At 41.6% G+C, this 22,431-nt stretch overlaps 2 protein-coding genes across 3 annotated transcripts; both read right to left on the bottom strand.

The window, feature by feature from the left end:
- Window positions 1-724: 724 nt before the first annotated feature.
- On the bottom strand, window positions 725-4,383 carry tnni2a.4 (troponin I type 2a (skeletal, fast), tandem duplicate 4). Of its 2 annotated transcripts, none has more exons than XM_047386846.1 (7): window positions 4,293-4,383; window positions 3,110-3,142; window positions 2,903-2,939; window positions 2,558-2,686; window positions 1,494-1,583; window positions 1,240-1,413; window positions 725-1,110 (listed from the first exon to the last, which is right to left on the bottom strand). In XM_047386846.1, the coding sequence occupies exons 2-7, from the start codon at window positions 3,115-3,117 to the stop codon at window positions 1,033-1,035; spliced, it is 516 nt and encodes a 171-aa protein (XP_047242802.1). In that variant the 5' UTR covers window positions 3,118-3,142; window positions 4,293-4,383; the 3' UTR covers window positions 725-1,032. The 2 variants fall into 2 exon arrangements, with proteins under 2 accessions (XP_047242802.1, XP_047242810.1); XM_047386854.1 differs by having other exon boundaries at window positions 4,297-4,373.
- A 969-nt stretch (window positions 4,384-5,352) lies between these two features.
- On the bottom strand, window positions 5,353-22,155 carry LOC124881287 (troponin I, fast skeletal muscle-like). Its single transcript, XM_047386834.1, has 7 exons — window positions 22,058-22,155; window positions 15,234-15,266; window positions 12,649-12,688; window positions 12,417-12,545; window positions 10,567-10,656; window positions 6,105-6,278; window positions 5,353-5,679 (listed from the first exon to the last, which is right to left on the bottom strand). The coding sequence occupies exons 1-7, from the start codon at window positions 22,060-22,062 to the stop codon at window positions 5,602-5,604; spliced, it is 549 nt and encodes a 182-aa protein (XP_047242790.1). The 5' UTR covers window positions 22,063-22,155; the 3' UTR covers window positions 5,353-5,601.
- Between the last annotated feature and the right edge of the window lie 276 nt (window positions 22,156-22,431).

The following is a 22,431-nucleotide window of genomic DNA, read 5'->3' as shown; positions in this document are numbered from 1 at the left end:
GAGGGTATTCTAACATGCAATCAGAAAGCAGTCTTAGTGTTCAGAGCTTAATATTGTCTTCGCACATCTAAATAAGGACTCCTTTAATGGCATTTAAAGGATTACATAACCACATTTAATTTAGCCTGGTTACTCCAACTGAACCTTTGAAACGTTTGTATTTATAACAAAAAGCTGTGAAATACATAACATAAATGTGTGTCATTGGTAAGGAACATGACTGTGAAATTACTTTGTGGAACAGGATTTCTGACCTGAAAAAACCTTAACAGTTTGGTTTTCTAAATACTAAGGTCATAATTTTGGCTTTGTAGATTATTTTATAATTACTGAGCTGTCATAGATGCAGAGCAATAGAAGCTGATACACAAGGAAGCGGGTTATGCATTTTTAAACTAGCAGTCACTGGTGGGTTTACAGGTTACAGAATGTCTCATTACAAGTAAACAGACATAAACACGTCTGTCTCTAAAGGCCATTGGACTATGGGTTTTGTAACAGAGTTTTACTTAGAGCTTTTTTTCACTGTATGTCAATACAAATCGCACATATACACTTCATGGCGTTAGTCTAACTCCAACTTGACTGAATGTTAGTGGGTAACTACTCAAGTGATTTGGAGTGGAGTTTCCTCTTGGTAGTAGAGGTTTTAATCATTGCTGCTTCAGTTATGGTATCATTACATCAAATGTCACATCAGAAAAAAGACCAAACATACCACTTCTCTTCTTCCACATTTGATTTTATTATATTTATTGTTTCGTTTGGGGTGAGTGTTTTACTGTATGTGTGGAACCGAAGACTTGATATTTCTGTGGTGAACCTGAAACTCCACTCTCCTCCCTCTCCCTCCAGACTGCAACAAGGTGCAAAAACTCCCTCTCAGTCACTCTGACACGTTACATTTCCTGCAGAAAACTCCCCTGAGGCACACCAAGCCTCAGCTGTGAGATGAACATTAATTGCCTACGTCGACCAGCACATAAGACACGTGTAGTTCATGTAAACAGAAAGACGAGCAGCAGAGAACATTTAGGAAGACTCAAACATCTTCTTCCTGTCAGCCTTGTCCTCAATGTTCTTACGCCAGTCACCCACTGCTTCTGTTGGCTGTAGCGGAAAGAAACATATTTTTCTAATTAAAATGCATTTGTTTAAAAAGTATCACAGCCATAGGAATAGCTATCATACTTTTTTGTATTTTACGTATAGTGTTAAAATGTTAAAAATGTGTCTCACCTCCTCTTTGGTCTCCTTCTTGACCTGCTTCAGGTTGGCCCTCAGGTCCATGTTGACTGTGTGCTTGGAGCCCAGTAGAGCTTTAAGCATGGCATCAGCAGACATACGCACTTTCTTCAGAGCGGGTTTCTTTACTCCAACCAAGTCCACAACTTTGATCTTTAGGTCTTCAATCTGCAAGCAAGTAAAACAATGCCATTTTTCTGCTCTTTACTTTTGGGTTTGCAGTGTATTTGTAATCATATTTGACCCACCTCTTTGTCTGCCTTTTGGACTTTGGCCTCGATGTCATACCTTTCCTCATCAATCTTGTCAATGGCAGCATGGAGCTTCTTGCAGTATTCCTGTTCACATAAAAGCATAAAAGAAGCATTTGGAATTTTAAAAATAAATCGGCCTAACAACAATGTTCATTTAAATCCGAGAAGCAATAGGTGCCTAGCCTGTTTTAGATCAAATTCAATGAAAAACTCAGAAACAAATGTTGCTTATACATATGGAGGAACTGCATTAAAGATCCACAGCAGAACGGATGCTAAGGTGTAGACTTGCTTACTTTTACTGTCTACTTCTTGTCAGATCAGACTTAATATTAAACATAACATCCAACTCTTTAGTTTGCGTTTAAGAGCCTGTAACTAATCCAACAATTTTTTTAAAGCACTGTAGCACTTTTAGCAAGTACCGTATTTTATGTGGTTCTGTATCTAAAAATGCTGCGGAGAACAAAGGGGGCAGAGTAACCTAACTGTTCACCTTTAACCCCATCCCATAAACTCAAAAGATTAATAAATATAGCCAATAACAGCTTTGTGTAAACATGTCTGTGAAACACCTAATCATCTCATGGACCAGGACAACAAGTTGTGCTCATCTGTCAAATTCAGATTTGTTAGTGACTGTAAAGAAAAAATGTGGAAAAATCTGTAAGGAAATAAACTTTTGTCGATAAAGATTTTGTCTCTTACAAAAACTGGATATCTGTGCCATACAAATCTCTTTCTGATTCCTCTAAGATGTTACCATAATTTATAGTGAAATCTAACTGTGGGAAACAAGTACCCTGTGTATGTAGTTTATTTAGAGGGTTAAATCTGAACCCAGGTAGACATTCACAAGCTAGAAACCTTTGATGATAATTTAAGAATGTTTTTGGAGTCAAAGGAAAGTGTCACAGGCTCTGACTCTTTCTAATATCTTCCTTAAGCTATTTTTGCCTGTTTTTGTTACTGAATGGTTGGTCTTGCTTCCTCATAAACATTTCCTCTTTTGTTAAACATCTTTATAAATGTATAAATATTTCTGAGTGGTTTCTCACCATGAGAGCAGCCTGATCGCCAGCCATGTCTGGAGCAGGACAGTGCTCAGCCATATAAGCCTCTTTGGCCTCAGCATTCTCCTTCTTTTCCTTGTCAAGCCATTGCTGAGCAACCTGCAGAACCAGGCTCTGCAGAATGAAACAACAGGAAACACATTATTTCATTTGCATTTCTTCAGTTATTTTAATCCATCTAGAACATTAAAGTGAATTTTCACAAGGGCTGCCATTTGGATGTTCTTTTTGTCGTTAATCAACTGTATACTTGCTAACTTCAGTAGCAGCAGGCTTTTCAGATCTATAGACAGCATGTTAGAGAAGAGTGTTTGTGTGTGTTTTTTAAACCTTCAAGTGGTGCCGACGGCTGGATGTCATCTTTTTCCTGTTTAGACAGATTTTACATAGTTACAATGTCACTGTTGAATAAAAACTAAAATTTCCCATATGTATTTTCCTTAAAAATAGGTGAAAAAATTATGTGACAATCAATTAAACTATCTGTGTAGTGACAGACAACTGGAAACAGTCATCAGAGAAGATATTTTAACTTACTCAGACATCTTGACGGTCTTTGTAGTTCACAAGCTACATGAAAAACACATTAATAAGAGAACATTTATGAGTATGCTTGAGCTCTGCTGACTGCTGGAGCCAAGCATATCAGCTGTCTGAGATCAGCAAGATGGACACTGATGTACAGCAGAATTTGTAACGTAACGTGATCTGAGGCCACAGCTGAGAAACAGCAACATAGACTGAACTAATCTGGGAAGTCCAGCTAGGGTGTCGCTTCTTTTTCAGGTACCATAAGAACATGTGAAAAGGTTATCGGAATTCATCCTTATAGCAATATCAATCAATAAAGTTCAACATGACATTTTTATGTAGAATTACTCTAAATGGTCAAGGACAAGAACATGTTTTACTGATCTAATGAGATACCATTGGATTCTCCTATCAACACACAGACAAAATTAAACTTATTTTATTGAATACAAATTTTCCTATTATTACTATTATAATTATTATTACTATAATAATAATAATAATAATTATTATTATTATTATTATTAGTGGTAGTAGTGGTACATTTTATCAAAAACCTAGCTAAGTAATATTTACCACCTAATGCAATATTTATGAGAACATTAAGTACACAAAATCGGAACATTTGACCTTTGAATAAAAAACAAGAAAGGCAAAAATAAGTCAGTAAAATTCTTCCAAATTCCAACAGTTTTGACTGATAGGGTTGAAGGAAAATGTGTCAGTCAGCAGTATGCACATTTTTCTCTAGAAACTAATGAACTTTAACAATTTAACTATGTCCAAAATCCATAGACTTGCTTTAACAAAGACCTTAACATTACTTATTTAGTTAAAACGTCATTTTCTGAAGGACATTTCTAACCCGTGTCATGATAGACAAATAATTTGAAAAGAAATACCAGCAGGACAGTTTTAAAACTATGAGGACAGTCACTTTATCCCACTGAGCCACAAACAGATCTTAAAACACATCAAGGCAAAATATAAGAACTGAAAAAAGGGCCTAAAAACATGTTGAACGTGACTTTAGGGTGTCAGAATTGGTCAAACGTGAAGCAGTCTGAAATGATGTCATTTAAAGACATGACTCTGGTTAACATTTTCTGGTTTCCCAATTAAAGTAAAGGATGCTGCTGTCAGAGAGGCTCAAAAAGGCTGGAGAAAGAAAAAATAAAAGAGTTCTCACCTACTGAGAGAGGGAAGGAGGACAAGACACACTTGTTGGAAGAAAAGCAGACACTGCCAAAGCCACGGACAGAGAAAAATGAAATACGTATATATGGTGGCCTGAGATACCTCAGCAGAATGCTGAGAACCTCTTTATGGAAATGAATTTCAAAGTCAGACCAATAGCCCTACGAGCTCCTGAAATACACCCTGCCCAGCCCCACTCCAAGCTGCCCCCTATCCTTCTAACTAACCTTAAAGCTCCTTCTACCACGTTTACTGTGAAAGGAAAATTAGGCATTACTTATTATTCCAACCTTTAAGGACTGTTTCCTCATATTTATATAGAAATTTTCAGATATCATAAGTAGAGGGAATTATTGATTCTTTGCAAACAGACAGAAAGCAGAGTAAAACAATTAACTGAACAATCACTCATTTGTCTGGTTGCTATAGCAAAATTAACCCAACATCCAAGGTAGTCTCAGTGACTCACTCTATGCTGTCTTCCAGTGGTTTTATCCCCACTTCACTGCTGTCAAATGAGAATAGCCTAAACTATAGATTCCCTTTTTTGTGATGTAAAAACCTGCAATTTGGCCTTTAGAATAATTCAAATCTCATATTTTACCTAAACAATCCACTTTGCCTCAAACATCTCATAACAGCATCACTTCCCAGGTATAAATGATCTGAGGTGTTCCCCCAATCTGACCTAGTCTGAAAAAAAAGCATCTGCCCAAACTACAAAGATCCCTGCCAACAATCTGTAGAGACAAAGGGATCTGTTACTAAAACCCAGATACAGGATAGTGTGGGGGGATCTCCATGCTAAAGGGCTAGGTTACAAAGGGGCATTATTACTATTAGTGACATGGTTACAGTTCTACATAAATCATTATTTAAAAACACTAATTTTATTTTATTTATTTATATTATTAGAATAATTTACCATTGACTGTAACATATCAAAATAAAAAGTACTTTCTGTTATCTTTCCATTTTCCAAGGTTCCCCCTGGTGTCAGTTAGAATGGTGTGGATGATCTAACAAGTAAATAAAAGCAGCAACAATATTCCTCATATTTCAAAAGATTTATTTATATTGCTTTCATTAAATCTGGTACATTCTGATGACAAGTTTAACTACATACATAATAGTTCTTGGTTACGTTCCATCCTTCTCCCAGGAGTGTAGTATGAAACAACTAGAATAGCAAGAAAAAGTACCCCAACTCTTGGCTTTGAATGCCTCCAGGGGACACAGAGATGCACCCAGTCAGTCAGACCTGTCTCCCTTGCTAACATCCTCGTGGATCCTGAAGGATTTTAGGAAGATTCAAACATCTTCTTCCTGTCGGCCTTGTCCTCAATGTTTTTACGCCAATCACCAATTGCCTCTGTTGGCTGGATCAAACAACAACAAATTGTTAATACCAACACTAACAACACAAACACTGACAAAACTCCTCTAGCCTGCATTCTAGACTGTAAGTAATAGCTCAACAGATTTCTTTGGACTAAAAAACAATCCCTAAAATTCTAACTTTCCAATTTCTTGGCTGGAAAAGTCTATTGTGTAGTTTACTGCAAAATACTTTTCCATATTAATTAAAAAAGAATACGTTTATAACTCCTGATTGGTGATTAGTAGAGAAAGATGACTTTGCATAATGTGCAATACATATCTAAGGTGTTAAATCAAAGTTAATTGTTAGCCACAGCTGTTAAGTAACCGTAAGCACAAATCTCTGTTCAATTTTAAGCAAAAGCAAAATCCTGAGGAAGTCACACTGAGGAAGAGTTTTGTTTGATGTAACGTTGATCTTTACCTCCTCTTTAGTCTGCTTCTTGACCTGCTTCAGGTTGGCCCTCAGATCCATGTTGACTGTGTGTTTGGAGCCGAGCAGAGCCTTCAGCATGGCGTCAGCAGACATACGCACTTTTTTCAGGGCAGGTTTCTTCACTCCAGCGAGGTCCACCACCTTCAGCTTCAGATCCTCAATCTGGGACCAGAGAAAATATCATTAACCCTATGGTTTCTAAATAAGCATTAATGCTTATTTATAAACCATTGGGTTAATGATATTTTATTAAAATATTTAGCAATGAGTAACTGATCATTGAGCAAATGTAAAGGTAATATGATGCTTATGCTTACACAGTGTTGGACACTACTGTCATTTCCCTTGAAACAGCCTTGCATTTGAATCAGTTTGTAGCACGGTCCTCTGGATATCTCTTTCCCAAAGTTAAAAGGTCTAATGTTTTTTTATTGTTATAATTTTTAGGATTTTGTGGCACTACTGGTGTTTTATTCACAATTTTCAGATAGGAAAGAGTCCGAGATAAAACAGAGAAACACATGCAGCAAAGGTCCTAAAGTTGGCAGTTGTACCCTAGATAGCTGTGTCAAGAACATGAAGTAGAGATATATTGATCTCTCTTCCACTCCACCACACATGTTTTTCTTAAAGATGTTTCATTGTGGGCAAACCAAAACAGGTTCATAATTTTAATAAAGCTGTGCACATACCTTTACCATATTAATTCAACAACAGCTAGCTGGTCATCACTTTCTTCATTTTAAAGGTTCATTTTAGTTTAAAGTCCTTAAGATTGCTTTTGTTTGGAGTAGCATTATACATTTTCTGAATGCTCCTGTGAAGTCAATACATTGTCCTTTGAGTTAACCTAGCAATACTTGAAAATGTTCAAAAATCTTCTAACAAACATTTTAAAACAAAATTGTAAATCATATACACCAGTAAAAATACATTTATTCCAACACATCCTTTGCTCTCTTTGACATATTCTGCCTTTCAAGCCATTGCAAGACTTCAGTTCCCAAAAAATGCTCACTGACCAAGGTCTGTGTGCAAGGCTCACTCACCTGTTTCTGTTTCACTTTCATAATAAACACAAGCCTGGAAGACATTCCCTTCCAGCTACGAAGGGCCTTGGGACACAGAATTGACATACTATGTTAACTTGGAGGTTAATCCTTCAAGAGCAGGAAGTGACAAGTCCTTCTTCACAAAGAGGACCAACTGTGGACACACACTCTGTTTCCTGTCATGAACAAAGTAAGTTTGCACAAGGAGAAATCCTTTCTCCTCCTCCTTGAACCGCCACCTTAATGTGGTGGAGGGGTTTGAGTGCTCAAATGATCCTAGAGGCTATGTTGTCTGGGGCCTAAATGCCCCTGGTAGGGTCTCCCATGGCAAACAGGCTCTAGGTGATGGGTCAGACAAAGAATTCAAGAATCCCTCGTGAGGACAAAAATTTCAAGGCACGTGACGTCGCCCGGTACGGCGGAACCGGGGTCCCACCCGGGAGCCAGGCCTGGGGTCGGGACTCGCCGGAGAACGCCTGGTGGCCTGGTTGCTCCTAGCGGGACCCGGCCGGGCCAAGCCCGAACGAGAGACGCGAGGCCATCCCACAGTGGGCCCACCACCTGCAGGGGGAACCGTGAGGGACCGGTGCAAAGAGGATTGGGTGGCGGACGAAGGTGGAGACCTCAGCGGCCCAAATCCCCGGATGCTTAGACTGGCTCTAGGGACGCGGAATGTCACCTCGCTGGGGGGGAAGGAGCCTGAGCTTGTGCGGGAGGTCGAGAGATATCGACTAGAAATAGTCGGGCTCGCCTCCACGCACAGCGTGGGCTCTGGAACCCATCTCCTTGAGAGGGTACCGTGAGGCCAAGCGTGCTGCGGCCCAGGCTGTGGCAGAGGCAAAAACTCGGGCCTGGGAGGACTTCGGTAAGGCCATGGAGAAGTACTACCGGTTGGCCCTGAAGCAATTCTGGCAAACCGTCCGGCGCCTCAGGAGGGGGAAGCAGTGCTTCGCCAACACTGTTTATAGTGGGGGTGAGAGGCTGCTGACCTTGACTGAGGACATTATCGGGCGGTGGAAGAAGTACTTCGAGGATCTCCTCAATCCTGCCATCACGCATTCCGTGGTGGAAACACAGGCTGGTGACTCGGGGTTGGACTCTTTCATCACCCAGGCTGAAGTCACCGAGGTGGTTAAAAAGCTCCGCGGTGGCAAGGCTTTGGGGGTGGATGAGATCTGCCCTGAGTACCTCAAATCTCTGGATGTTGTTGGGCTGTCATGGTTGACACGCCTCTTCAACATTGCGTGGCGGTCGGGGACAGTGCCTCTGGACTGGCAGACTGGGGTGGTGGTCCCCCTTCATAAGAAGGGGGTCCGGAGGGTGTGTTCCAACTACAGGGGGATCACGCTCCTCAGCCTCCCTGGTAAGGCCTACGCCAGGGTATTAGAGAGGAGAGTCCGGCCAATAGTCGAACCTCGGCTTCAGGAGGAGCAGTGTCGTTTTCGTCCCGGCCGTGGAACGCTGGACCAGCTCTATACCCTCTACAGGGTACTCGAGGGTTCATGGGAGTTTACTCAACCGGTTCGTGGTCCTGGAGAATGCATTCGACTGTGTCCCTCGTGATGCCCTGTGGGGGGAGGGGTGCTCCAGGCGTATGGAATTGGGGGCCCTTTATTAGGGGCCATCCGGTCCCTGTACGAGCGGAGCAGGAGTTTGGTCCGCATTGCCGGCACTAAGTCGGACCTGTTCCCGGTGCATGTTGGTCTCCAGCAGGGCTGCCCTTTGTCACCGGTCCTGTTCATAACTTTTATGGACAGGATTTCTAGGTGCAGCCAAGGGCCGGAGGGGGTCTGGTTTGGGGACCAGTGGATTTTGTCTCTTCTTTTTGCAGATGACATGGTCCTGCTGGCCCCCTCTAGCCAAGACCTACAGCTTGCACCGTGGCAGTTCGCAGCCGGCTGAAATGAGTTTCCTCCGTAGGGTGGCCGGGCGCTCCCTTTGAGATAGGGTGAGGAGCTCAGCCATCCGGGAGGGGCTCAGAGTAGAGCCGCTGCTCCTCCTCATCGAGAGGAGCCAGTTGAGGTGGCTCGGGCATCTATACCAGATGCCTCCTGGACGCCTTCCTCGGGAGGTGTTCCAGGCACGTCCCACCGGGAGGAGGCCCAGGGGACAGCCCAGGACAATCAATTAATCAATTAATCGTTTATTTATAAAGCTCTTTAAACAGCCAATTAAGGCAACAATGTGGTTGCGGGAGCTGGTTCCAGTGTCTGGGTGCTGTCACTGAGAAAGTCCAATCACCCTGGCACAGGTGTCAAACTCCAGTCCTTCAGGGCCAGTGTCCAGCAACCTTTAGATGTGTCTCTGCTTCAACACACCTGAATCTAACAATTAGATCATTAGCAGGATTCTGGGGAACTTGACTGCATACTGAGGAGGTAATTTGGCCATAGATTCAGGTGTGTTGGACCAGGGACACATCTAAACATTTGAGGACACCGGCCTTCGAGGACTGGAGTTCGAGATCCCTGCCCTAGAGTTTAGACCTGGTAATTTGTATATTTAATAAAAACTGATTTGAAGACCTCATAAGGTTTTAAAAACAAAATAAAAGTTAATTTTATTTATCTAATTAGTTGTAAAGCTGGTCATTTTATTGAGTGGAATTAGATGTGCTTAAGATAGAGTCATGCAAAATTACCATCATTTGTTTAACTTTGCCCATATTAGCATTATCCTACTATCCCATGAACCAAAACTATACTTCTGCAGAGATTTAAAAATCCTGCTATTCCAAAGACCCCTTGTTCTCTGTACCATGTGTGCTGAAACAGCTGCACAGCACATGGTCTTATGCTCAGCCATTTGCTTGATTTTTACACCTACCCTTATACACCCATACACAGTCGCTTCAGCTAAACATTCATGTCAGTTATAGAACTTGTTAATAGAGTGATAGCTGTAAGAGTTTATTGAGAATAGCAGCATTGATTTTAGGTAATGTTTTAACTGTAACATTTTAAAGAAGACCCGGGTGGTCATCATTTGTGTATGGTTGCTGTGATAGCTGCTGGTCAAAAGGCCTGAACTCAAACCTGAAAGAGGCATTTCAGACTTCATCTATGCTGTTCTGTTTTTTTTTTCTTTCCATTAATTAATATTTTATTGAACTAACGATTAAAAGCTCAGGTACCTATTAAAGGATCTGTCACACTGGAGTGCTGTGGAATGGATGGCGTCTACCTATTTTCTATCCCAACACATAATAAAAAGCAATTAACACGTATGAGCTCACTGACAGTGACTGCCCTGAGTAAAGGACTCTTTATGAATTTGTGAAATCTGCATTGTAAAAATTCACAGGAAATAAAACAAAGGGCTGAAAGTGGATTTAAATGATTGTTGATATAACTGCATATTTAGAGTTTAAAACAGTTTGCCTGTTGCTTGTCTCTCACCTCTTTATTAATCTTCTGAACTTTGGCTTCTATGTCATACCTCTCCTCATCAATCTTGTCAATGGCCATGTGGAGTTTCTTGCAGAATTCCTGTGGATGCAGAGAAACAATGTATATTCTCAGCAGTTTATGACATGCCATAGCTAGATTTTAATCAGGAATTTCACTTAAAAATAACAGTGTTCTTCATTGTTTTAAGGACTAGTGTGAAATTCTTTGAACCTCTAAAATAATAATTGAACCCTGTGATTTGGCATTCATTTTTTAAAATAAAGTCACTTCTCTCACAGGAGGACTATGCAGTTTAGAGCAAAAGGAACTAATAGAAACAACAAAAAATTTAATGTAGGAAGACCTCTGGCCTGAATTACACTCCAGTTTTACACTGGAGCTTTACAACACATTTACAGATATACATTCACCTTATTTTTCATATCATGCACAAAATTCTTATTGACGCAGTCATAACTCTTATTTAAAAAAAGGCCAGGAAACAGAATAGACTGGGGGTACTGGCTAATATCCATTGTTAATGTTGAAAAGGCATTCCAACGACCAAAGAGCAAAACCTCCCGTCTGAAAAATGGTGATTGTTGTGTTTCAACATGTTCCCAGTGAATCTGATTGGTTTTTGTTTGTCTTTCTTTTTTTCGGGTTACTTTTCTGTCACAATGAAGGGTGGAATTTTCTTGTTTACAGGCTGAATATGAGGAGCCTTACTTGTTCTCATTACATAAAGTGAAATCTCCCAACCAGAAAACCCTGCCATTGGAAGGTTTTAAGCTTTTGTTATTTGGATCAAAGAATGGCTATGCTGATTTTCTGTGCTAGGTGTTCATTTTAAACCCTTGACCAGATGCTTTATTAAAAGCATTATTTATTAAATTATTAGATAAAATATTTAGTATGGGCTAAGACTTTGGTCATAAAGATAACTGGACAAAGAGTGAGTTAATGAAAACCCTGCTTTCAAAATTAAAGCCACCAGATTTTAAATGGATATATCTGGCAAAGGGACCCCTCAGCTTTGCCAGAGGACTGTGTATGTGGTGGGTGTGTGTGTCCTACCCTTTATGCAGTGCAAGGCCCATTTTCCAACACATATTACATTGTGAGGACCAGCTTCTCCTTATGGGGCCCAGGCTTTGTGCTGTTTCTGGGTTAGGGTTTAGGTTTAGGGTTAGGGTCAGGGTTAGGTCGTAGAACATAACTTTACCCGGGCTTCTGGGTCTTGCAAGATAACTACTACACACATTTTTACAACCTACAATCCCATCTCTCTATAACATATACTGTATATTAAGACAGCAAGGAAAATGAGATTGGGAGCCTGATTGCTAAGGGCATTTTAGATTCTTAAGGACTCTAAAGGAGATACATGACTATTTTCTAGTTCATTAGCATTGTCATATTCAGTTTTGTTTTTTTCCACATACTATATTGGTACATGATCCAAGCTCAATGCCTCAAGGTGATAAATATAAAACTCTTGTTTGGAACTCCGCCCCAAGTAAGGTTTCAGGTCAAAAATCGAAAAGCTGTCTTAAATTCTCAAAAATGAGATCCTGAAGTATTTTGGTAATGTTAAAATTTTTGTGAAAGGAACAAAATGTATTTTTTTTTTCTTTCTTATGGGTTATTCACAGCCTTGTTTAAGGTTTGGCTCAATAAATTTACCAAACAAATTTCATGTTAAAGAAATATAAAAAAGGTAAAAGGTTTGTTTTGCCAAAGTCAAAATGTTACTGCATCTGGAGACTTATTGTCTGTTGCTTTGGATATATCCCTTCTTATAATGCAGTCCCTGTGTTAAACAGAAAGCAGCACTCTTGCCTGAGTGTGTTCCTCACCGTGAGAGCAGCCATGTCTCCACTAAGGTCAGGCGGGGGACAGTTCTCAACAATATAGGCCTCTTTAGCAGATGCAACTTCCTTCATCTCCTCCTCAAGCCTTTTGGTAGCAATCTGCAGCATCAAGCTCTGTAAAAACAGGTTTAAACAAGTGAAAGGGACACTCCAAACACTTAAAATAAAAACCCACTTAAATTTATTCAGTGCAGAAAAAACAAAATTCAATCCTGACCTTCAATTGATGCCTGCGGCTTGATGTCATTTTCTTTCCCCTGTAAGGTGAGGTTCAGAAGCTCATCATGACAAACAATTAATTAATTGGATATTAATTACTATTATTTTTATGATTTTGTTTTTGGAAATCTTGACTGTTGATACCACTAACACAAAACACCCACAACAATGACAGAAGACAGCTAGATCTTCTAGGTCTTTTACAATGTAGCTGTGACAGGGATCTACACAGCACACCCAGGATGTTCCACCTGAGCTAGTTGTTCATTCTGTTTTGCAGTCTTAATGTTAAGCTACGTCTTGCTCTTTAAAAGAAAATGTCTATTTCTCACTGTCTTAGTTTAAATATATTTTACAGATTAGCAGAAAAAAAATTATATACAAACAAAACTGTAAATTGTAAAAAAAAAAAATTGAATTTACAGCTGACTGTGCACTCATGTTTATAGAATTGTACTCATTATAACAAAAATATCCAACTGAACAGAAACTGAGTTTCTGACACAGTACTATGTTCAGATGCTAGTGCTGAAGAAGGAATGAATCAACCAACCTTGCTATAAGTAGGAGCAGATAAGCCTCAAATAGAAACCAGCTAAAATACCTTCAATCAGTTAGTCAGCAGTGGTCAGTCTAGACCAAATTTACCAGGGGGGCCAGGGTGAAGCCAGTGTTTTTTCCATTGGGGAGCAGAACAAAAGAATTAAACAGGGCAATATTTTATGGTTTACTATATTAAGTGAGCCACTGTCAACTCTGGAGCTGCAGGTAGCAGATCCCTGATCTAGCAGATGAAAACTATGATCCTATCTCAATACGTCTGAAGCTAAAAGTGCAAAACCCTGCTTTTTAAATCATTGTTAAAGTAAAACTGTAACGGTAAAAAATGAAATTGGTCCAAGGGGCCAATCAGTTACAGTTTTGGTGCCAGCGCACATCATCATAAGCAACTAATTTAGTATTATGTCTTCAGTACAGGGGCCATAACAGGGGACAGGACCAGTTCAACAGGGGCACTGGCCCCTGTTTGACCCTGTCTAGACCCTGTCTAGACCCACCTATGTTAATAAGTTACCATCTTTTCTTTCTGCTCTCGGTGGAGGAGGACGCTATTTCTCTGTCTCCCGCACCCCTCCCATATCTGCCCTGCTTCAGCTCTGTGTCTTGTCTTCTTTTTGGAGCCTCTTCTTGCATATCTTCCAAATTGTTAGTTATGGATTTGGTCAGCTGGTCTCTCAATGCAATTGATAAATCTTTCTCGAGGAGAAGACAGGGGTCGGGAGAGCCCAACTTGTCCGGACTGGACGTTTTTCTCTGGATACACAATGGACTCCTAGCAGAAGTGGAGGATTGTGTGTTTGCTGATAATGTCAGTCGAGGATGTGGAAGATATGTATATAATTGGATGTTTGATATCAGGATTTCTGCTTTTTGGAGTCAGCGGTTACCTGGCATATCGAGAAATTCGGAGAATGTCAGCAGCTGTTCTGGCCATTGTAAGGCTGCCTGGCATGTGTGATGGGATCTTCAGTGCGATCAGCACTCAGACTGAGATGTTACGTGAGCTGAATCGCAGACTGGATGTGATCCTTAGGATCGCAGGCAGGTTGCGGTTCCTGGACTCAGGGGTGAAATGGGATAAATCTTGGAGAAAGTTGTTCGCTCGGATCTGGCGAAAGACCAGGAATTTGGCTGTTTGGATTTGTCTTTGAAAAGCACCAGCAAGACTTTCAAGGCTGACAGAAAATTAAGAGTCCGCCTAACCCAAATAATTTGTTTTTCTGAATCTGGTTCCCCTGCACTCTCCTGGAAGTTATGTAAACATGACGCTCCCTCCCTTCCCTGAGGACATCTGTGGACCTGCTCAGAACTTTGTGGCCGGTTGATGAACTTTCCATCGTACCATCAAGGACAATGGCCTCTGTGACAGTGCCCCATGGACTTACTTGCACACACTCACTTGCACACACACACATGTTCAAGATAAACATATGCACCCCCTCACACCACCTTCACCGTTCCCGGCATGATGTTGTTTTGTCAACTTGTTGCTTCTTTGTGCTGAGGTTTTTTGCAATCTCAAACTGTATCCTGCTAAGGATAAAGTGTGAAATATGATTTTTTTTCCTCTACTTACCTAATGTGGCCTCTTTTCTCATCTAGCAAGGGCAGCGCCTGTGAGTGGGCAGCAAAGCCTCGGTGACCTGTCCCCCCTTGTCTTGTGTCATGATGTATGTTTGGATGGGTTGTACTGGAATTCTAATTTCCCCTCGGGGATCAATAAAGTATCTTTGAATTGAATTGAATTGAATCCTAATTTAACAAGTAACATATATTTGGGGTAAAGTCTGGGAGAATATATTAAAAACTGATGTCAAAGCTATTAAAGAACTTTTCTAAGATCTTTTTTGGCTCCAATAAGAAATAAATCTGATTTTGATGTCCAGGATACACTCAGAAATATTCAAATCTTAAAATATCCTGGGATAAGAACATGAAATGAAGAAATCACATTGATTTCTAAAATTTGAAATTTAATTACCATTATAATAACAGCAAGACCATCTTGAGAATAATACTTACTCAGACATTTTGGCCGTGCTTGATCTTGACACCCTGTTCAGACAGAGAAAACAGTTTTGTCAAGTAAATGTAAGCACAATAAAATTCTCAACTGAACAAGAAACATATTGCTGCTTCTATGTTGTTCATAAGATAACTTGCAAGTAGAAAAATGCAAGTAGAAGAAAGACATTTGTTTTTAGAATAAAAACAACCAGGCTTTCAAAGCAGGCAGTTTTAGCTGGGTGGGGCCAGATGCCTTGGTCCTACTGAAGACATATTACTTGAGACTAAACTTGTAGCAATAAGCCAAAGATCACAGTAGAAATAGACACCAGCACCGCACAAAAACATGGCACAGAGCAGGCAGTCACAGCAGTTAAGTGATTCAAACATCCTACAGGCAATCAAAACAGTGACTGACACCACCCAGGTCCAGAAGCAGGTTTTCAAATTCAGGATTTAACCACATGATGTGTATGAATAAAGTCTTACTAATTATAAATCTTAAACGTGGTGTTATTTACTTAAGTCCAAACAGGAATCTAAACGAATGCCCGTCTTGACAATAAACCGTATTGCAATGAAATAAAATGCATTGATTTTGTTTTACTCATAACCTTCAGATTTGCTTGTACTGACCAACAATTTTCTACGTAACAGGAAACTCAAAGCTTTCTAAAAATCCAGCATTTTCACCATGTATCTGAGTGTCTTGCGTCATCCTTCAAAAATACAAAAAGTCTTGGTCTAGGCTGCTTTTGATTTCCAATAATATTTAGGTAAATACATTTACAGGATCAACTTATGTCCTACCTGTAAGACAAATCTAAAAGCGACTGTCAATAATGCTTCCTGACAGTGAATGGAGCAATCTGCAGGAGTGATGAGGACAAGGAGCTGCAGAAGAAGAGGGAGATACTGCCAAGTCCCAAACAGTAAAGAATAAACATGTATATATGTTGTTAAGTGCCAGCTCAGCAGGAAAGTCAGATCTCCTTATGGTAGCAGAGCCACTTCAGACCAATGGGCCAGCAGGATCCAGAAATACCACTGCAACTCTCTGCGGAATCTCATACATTTCGGCCGCAGGAAATCACCTTCCTATCAGGTTGCCTCCGTCAGAGACAAGTGTGGGACTGAAGCAATTGTTAAACCACAAGTCAGGCAGATTCATTGAGTTAATCCATACCAGGAGAACACAGAGAGTACGAGGTTGATTTAGCAGACTCAGCATCCAGCATACACTGAAACAAAAGTTTTACTGCAAATAAAGTGAGGCTGCATCAGACAGTTGAGATCTTAAGGTTAGTGAAGTTTTTAGTTTAATAGCAACACAAAATATTTAGCTAAAAGACCGGTATTGATTACAAACCAAAGAAAACACTGATTTGACCCACTCATTCCAGTATTTGCAGTGATTATTTACTATATCTATCTGAAAACCATGAGAAATATAAAAAGATAACCAGTATCTCAGAAAATCACTTTATGTTTAATGATTACATACGTAGCTGTGGCCGTAAGGTCTGCGGTGCCTGTCGCGGCGGCAATCCCAGAACCCGGTGGTGGACACCGGCAGTAAGGGATGCTGTTAAGCTGAAGAAGGAGTCCTATCGGCTGTGGTTGGCTTGTGGGACTCCTGAGGCGTCTGACGGGTACCGTGAGGCCAAGCGTGCAGTGGCCCGGGCTGTGGCAGAGGCAAAAACACGGGCCTGGTAGGAGTTCGGTGAGGCCATGGAGAAGGACTACCGGTTGGCCTCGAAGCGATTCTGGCAGACCGTCCGTCGCCTCAGGAGGGGGAAGCAGTGCTTCGCCAACACTGTTTATAGTGGGGGCGGGAGACTGCTGACCTCGACTGAGGACATTATCGGGCGGTGGAAGGAGTACTTCGAGGATCTCCTCAATCCTGCCATCACGCATTCCGTGGTGGAAACAGAGGCCGGGGACTCGGGGTCGGACTCTTTCATCACCCAGGCTGAAGTCACCGAGGTGGTTAAAAAGCTCCGCGGTGGCAAGGCTTTGGGGGTGGATGAGATCCGCCCTGAGTACCTCAAGTCTCTGGATGTTGTAGGGCTGTCATGGTTGACACATCTCTTCAACATTGCGTGGCGGTCGGGGACAGTGCCTCTGGACTGGCAGACTGTGGTGGTGGTCCCCCTTCATAAGAAGGGGGTCCGGAGGGTGTGTTCCAACTACAGGGGGATCACACTCCTCAGCCTCCCTGGTAAGGCCTACGCCAGGGTATTGGAGAGGAGAGTCCGACCGATAGTCGAACCTCGGCTTCAGGAGGAGCAGTGTGGTTTTCGTCCTGGCCGTTGAACACTGGACCAGCTCTACACCCTCTACAGGGTGCTCGAGGGTTCATGGGAGTTTGCCCAACCGGTTCACATGTGTTTTGTGGACCGGGAGAAGGCATTCGACTGTGTCCCTCGAGATGCCCTGTGGGGGGTGCTCCAGGAGTATGGAATCGGGGGCCCTTTACTAGGGGCCATCCGGTCCCTGTACGAGCAGAGCAGGAGTTTGGTCCGCATAGCCGGCACTAAGTCGGACCTGTACCCAGTGCATGTTGGACTCCAGCAGGGCTGCCCTTTGTCACCGGTCCTGTTCATAACTTTTATGGACAGGATTTCTAGACGCAGCCAAGGGCTGGAGGGGGTCGGGTTTGGGGACCAGTGGATTTCGTCTCTTCTTTTTGCAGATGACGTGGTCCTGCTGGCCCCCTCTAGCCAAGACCTACAGTATGCGCTGTGGCGGTTCGCAGCCGAGTGTGAAGCGGCTGGGATGAGGATCAGCTTCTCCAAGTCCGTGGCCATGGTACTCGACCGGAAAAGGGTGGCTTGCCCTCTTCAGGTTGGAGGGGAGTTCCTGCCTCAAGTGGAGGAGTTTAAGTATCTCGGGGTCTTGTTCACGAGTGAGGGAAGAATGGAGCGGGAGATCGACAGACGGATCGGTGCGGCAGTAAGGGGGGCGCTGTGCCGGTCCGTTGTGGTGAAGAGAGAGCTGAGCCGAAAAGCAAAGCTCTCAATTTACTGGTCGGTCTACGTTCCTACCCTCACTTATGGCCATGAACTTTGGGTCATGACCGAAAGAACGAGATCCCGGATACAAGCGGCTGAAATGAGCTTCCTCCGTAGGGTGGCCGGGCACTCCCTTAGAGATAGGGTGAGGAGCTCGGCCATCCGGGAGGGGCTCGGAGTAGAGCCGCTGCTCCTCCACATCGAGAGGAGCCAGTTGAGGTGGCTCGGGCATCTATACCGGATGCCTCCTGGACGCCTTCCTTGGGAGGTGTTCCAGGCACGTCCCACCGGGAGGAGGCCCAGGGGACGGCCCAGGACACGCTGGAGGGACTATGTCTCTCAGCTGGCCTGGGAACGCCTTGGGCTCCCCCTGGAGGAACTGGAGGAGGTGTCTGGAGAGAGGGACGTCTGGGCGTCTCTGTTGAGTCTGCTGCCCCCGCGACCCGGTCCCGGATAAAGCGGAAGACGACGAGTACGAGTACGAGTACATTTTAATATACTTTGAAATCTCTAAGCCTTGAGGCTAGTCTATTTGTTCTGTTGTGTTTTTAAAGTTTAAGACAAACTTTATTTCACTGATGGTCCAATAATGTAAGTTTGCTCCAATTAACTATGTTTTAACTTAATCTCCTTGAACTAAACTGCTAAAAATAGGTTTGAATATTGCTTAAAATATATGCCAAAAGTTGTCTCTGCTAGTGACTAATAGGTCTTCTTATACCACACAGCAGACAGCTTTGTTTACAACAGAGCTCCTTTTAAACGCTCCGTGATAGTTACATAATGCGCCTTCAGTGCTTGTATACCCATTAATATTTATATGATGTTAATGGTACTTCAAGCACATATGAAACTAAAATGGTTGTTAAATAAAGTATGTTCCTTTGTTAGCTAAATTGGCGCTAACTGCTAATTTTAGCAACAGGAAGGTCAAATATTTACATCCAGGACAGTAGGCAGCACACAGGCCCCGGCAGGTGCTCCCAGCCTCCAGACTCCTACTGTCCACCCAGACACACCCAAATCTCTCAACCCTCCTCCCTTAATGGCCGCAGCCGCAGCCGCAGCACCCCAACCTTACTCCTGACACCGCCATGTCAGACTCACTGCCACAGCTGGCAAAAGCCTAGCACTGCACCAGCACCAGCATTCCCATACCCCAGCCCCCAATGCCAAGCTGGCAATGCCCATACCCCCTACACTGCCAGGTGATGTATTCAATTAATGGAAACCAAAACAATTTAAAGTTATTATGTTTTGTTTTCTTACAGGCAGGCATTCAATTTTTAATAACATATTTTAAAAATGCATTACATTTACTTTTATTATTCCAGTTTTTAAGTATTGGGGATTTTATTTTGCAACTATTTGTTTCCATATCTACTTTTGTTATGTCAGCAAGAATGCAAAATGAGGGGCATTTTGCATTCTAGTCATGTTGAAGAACTTACTTTCATAAAGTTTGTTTCATCATCAGCTCAGGTAACGCTGAGAATATTAAACAGGTGCAACTCACACAGTAGTAGGTCCTGATAAGATCCTTGCACGTGGGCTAAACATTTGTGCTGTCAACCCAGTAAATGGTCAAACTGACAATGTGAAGAGTTCATCTCCTTTAGTCAAGAAACCATCCTCAGATGGATCAAAAACCCCATAAATTATACCAGTAGCAAACAATGTTGAGTCCTGCCTGAATGACAAACCAGCTTGGTAATGAAGTGTTTTAAATGACTTGTTAAACTACACACCACGCCCAGCTTCCCTGCAGAGCCTTCCTGCAAAGACTGCCTGTTTTTGTGTCTTTGCTACTCTTGCAACAGCATCACATTCTTCCCCATCAACAATGCCATTTTTGATATGGTCCATATGGGGAGTTTCACAGGGCGGCCAGGAAGGCTCACAAGCAAACACATTCAATATAGAGCTTATGTATCTGCCAGTAACCTGAACAAGTTTTCAAATGCATTCATTCAGGTGTAGTCAATTGGGGGTTGGCGCACCCAGGTGTGGAGAAGAATCCCCCTGCTTCCTGCTGAAAACTGGGAGATCAGGGTGTGTTTGCTCTCAATCACACAATGGGCACATGGGGTGAGGCACAAGTTATTCTGTGATTTATTCTTTTCTTTAGCTAGAGTGGATGAAGACTACCTTTAGCAAAACTTCACCAGGAAATTTGAATAAATTACATCTTCATAAACCCTTTCAGTAAATCTCTGTCTGAAGGATGAATAAACGAAGGGAGAAAACAGTAGTGGGTGTAAGGGATGGCAGAAGGAAAAGCTTGCCCAGGTTGATATTCATGCATAAACTGCCCCTGTTCATAACCCAGGTTTTTAGCCTGATACAGTTTAGATTGACCTTAAAATATGAACCATACTAAAAAATTTTTTTCAAAACTCTGTCACCATCATTGGTATAGCACTATTGCTATAGCTGAAATTCTAAAGTCACATATACTGTCTTTACAGCAAAATGACAAACATATCTGGCGAAGAAGATCTACTGGACTGGCCTGCCTGAGATCCTAAAAAAGACCAAAACATTATAGTGCTAGAAAAGCTTTTTGGAATGTGTTGCAGCCTGCAGTTCAATGGATGTTGACAGATGAAATACTGTCTCAAATTGACCTAATCTGAAATTAAAGACTAATTACTGTTATTCATTTAATTCAAGAATTCAATTCACATGCAAAAGGAAATTAAATGTTGTTGTATCTCATATGCGGGTTACTTCAAAACTGTAGATGCTAATGGTTGTGGGCAAGAAGGATCTCCTGTAGCGGTCTTTTTACAGCAGATCAGAAGAAGCCTCTGACTAAAGACACTCTGTTGTTGTACAAAAGTCTCATAAAGACGATGCTCAGGGTTCTCCATAATATTCTTCACTTTATGAGGAATCCTTCTTTGCACAATTATCTCCAGAGGTTTCAGAACAGAGCCATCCTTCTTTATTAGCTTGTTGAGCTTTTTTAAGTCCCTGGCTCTGATGCTGCTACCCCAGCAGATGATGGCAGAAGAGATCACACTCTCTACAACAGACTTATAGAAGATATGCAGCATCTTGCTGCAAACATGATTCATGCTAATTCACATCAGAAAGAACATCACGAGGAACACAAAATTCTCTGTTTCTATGAAATCTCTGAACTAAATCAAAGAGAAAAGTCTGAGTCTCACAGTTCTGATATTTGGAAGTAGGATTTTGTTGAGAGGTGATGTCACTTGTAGTTCTTTAAATGTATTTACATATTTACGTTAAAGAAGGAGACATTAGATGTCCAATCAAAAGGTCTGTAAGAACGGGGCCGGCAAAAAAGTGGATTATTGCAATGTTAAAACTCAATCTCAAGCAACCCATGGCAACACGTTGTTTTTTTAAAAACTCTTTAAACTGTCCAACTGTTATGAACACAGAAGACTGTGTTTGACGTGGTTCATAACAATCACCTTCCCAACAGGTAATCCAAAATTGACTTTGCTATATTTGGACATATTACTAGTTTATTTTATTTTGTTTCAATATCAGTATCTGATCAGTATGATAATTAGCTTAAAATGTGATTACTTGTTTTTCGTTTTGTGATCAGGGCTCTACTGGCTTTTAGGGGGGCTGTCTAATAAATATTTAATTCATGTTTATTTAATTCTTTATGAAGGTTAATTGATGAGCCAGGAGTGTCACTGCAAGTCCTGGCTCCAAGTCAGAGACCTATGTAAACTGTAAGCTCGGAACTTCATTAGACTTAAATTAAAGGGGCATATCGGATACAATCTGCATTAGTTAAATCTGTGCAAATGAAAGCTGAGGTTAATATTAAAAACATACCTCATCCTCAGAGTCGAGGCTGTAAAGACTCAGTCATAATGGCATCGGTCCACCTGAAAACAAACAGAAAACAGTAATCAGCAACAAAAGAAGTGTCAAGAAATAAAAAGCATGTTGAAAAACAAAAAAGTCAACACTACTCACCTTTTTTGACTCAATTAAATGTGTACAGATTAAACCAACAAATTATATACATTTCATTACCATGCATTGAATGAAACAAATATTAGATTGACCTTGTAAGACTGAAACGTAACTCAAGGCCCATTAATGCATTTTTTGTTTGAAATGGTGTGTCTTGACCTGGATGACTTTCCATAATATAATGCATTAACACTGTTTTTGGAGAACACTGCAGTGTCCATCAGAATAGT

This window comes from Girardinichthys multiradiatus, chromosome 2, assembly GCF_021462225.1.
Source record: "Girardinichthys multiradiatus isolate DD_20200921_A chromosome 2, DD_fGirMul_XY1, whole genome shotgun sequence".
Lineage (NCBI taxonomy): Eukaryota > Metazoa > Chordata > Actinopteri > Cyprinodontiformes > Goodeidae > Girardinichthys > Girardinichthys multiradiatus.
The sequence above is the reverse complement of the archived record's forward strand: the minus strand, read 5'-3'. Positions and strand labels throughout refer to the sequence as shown.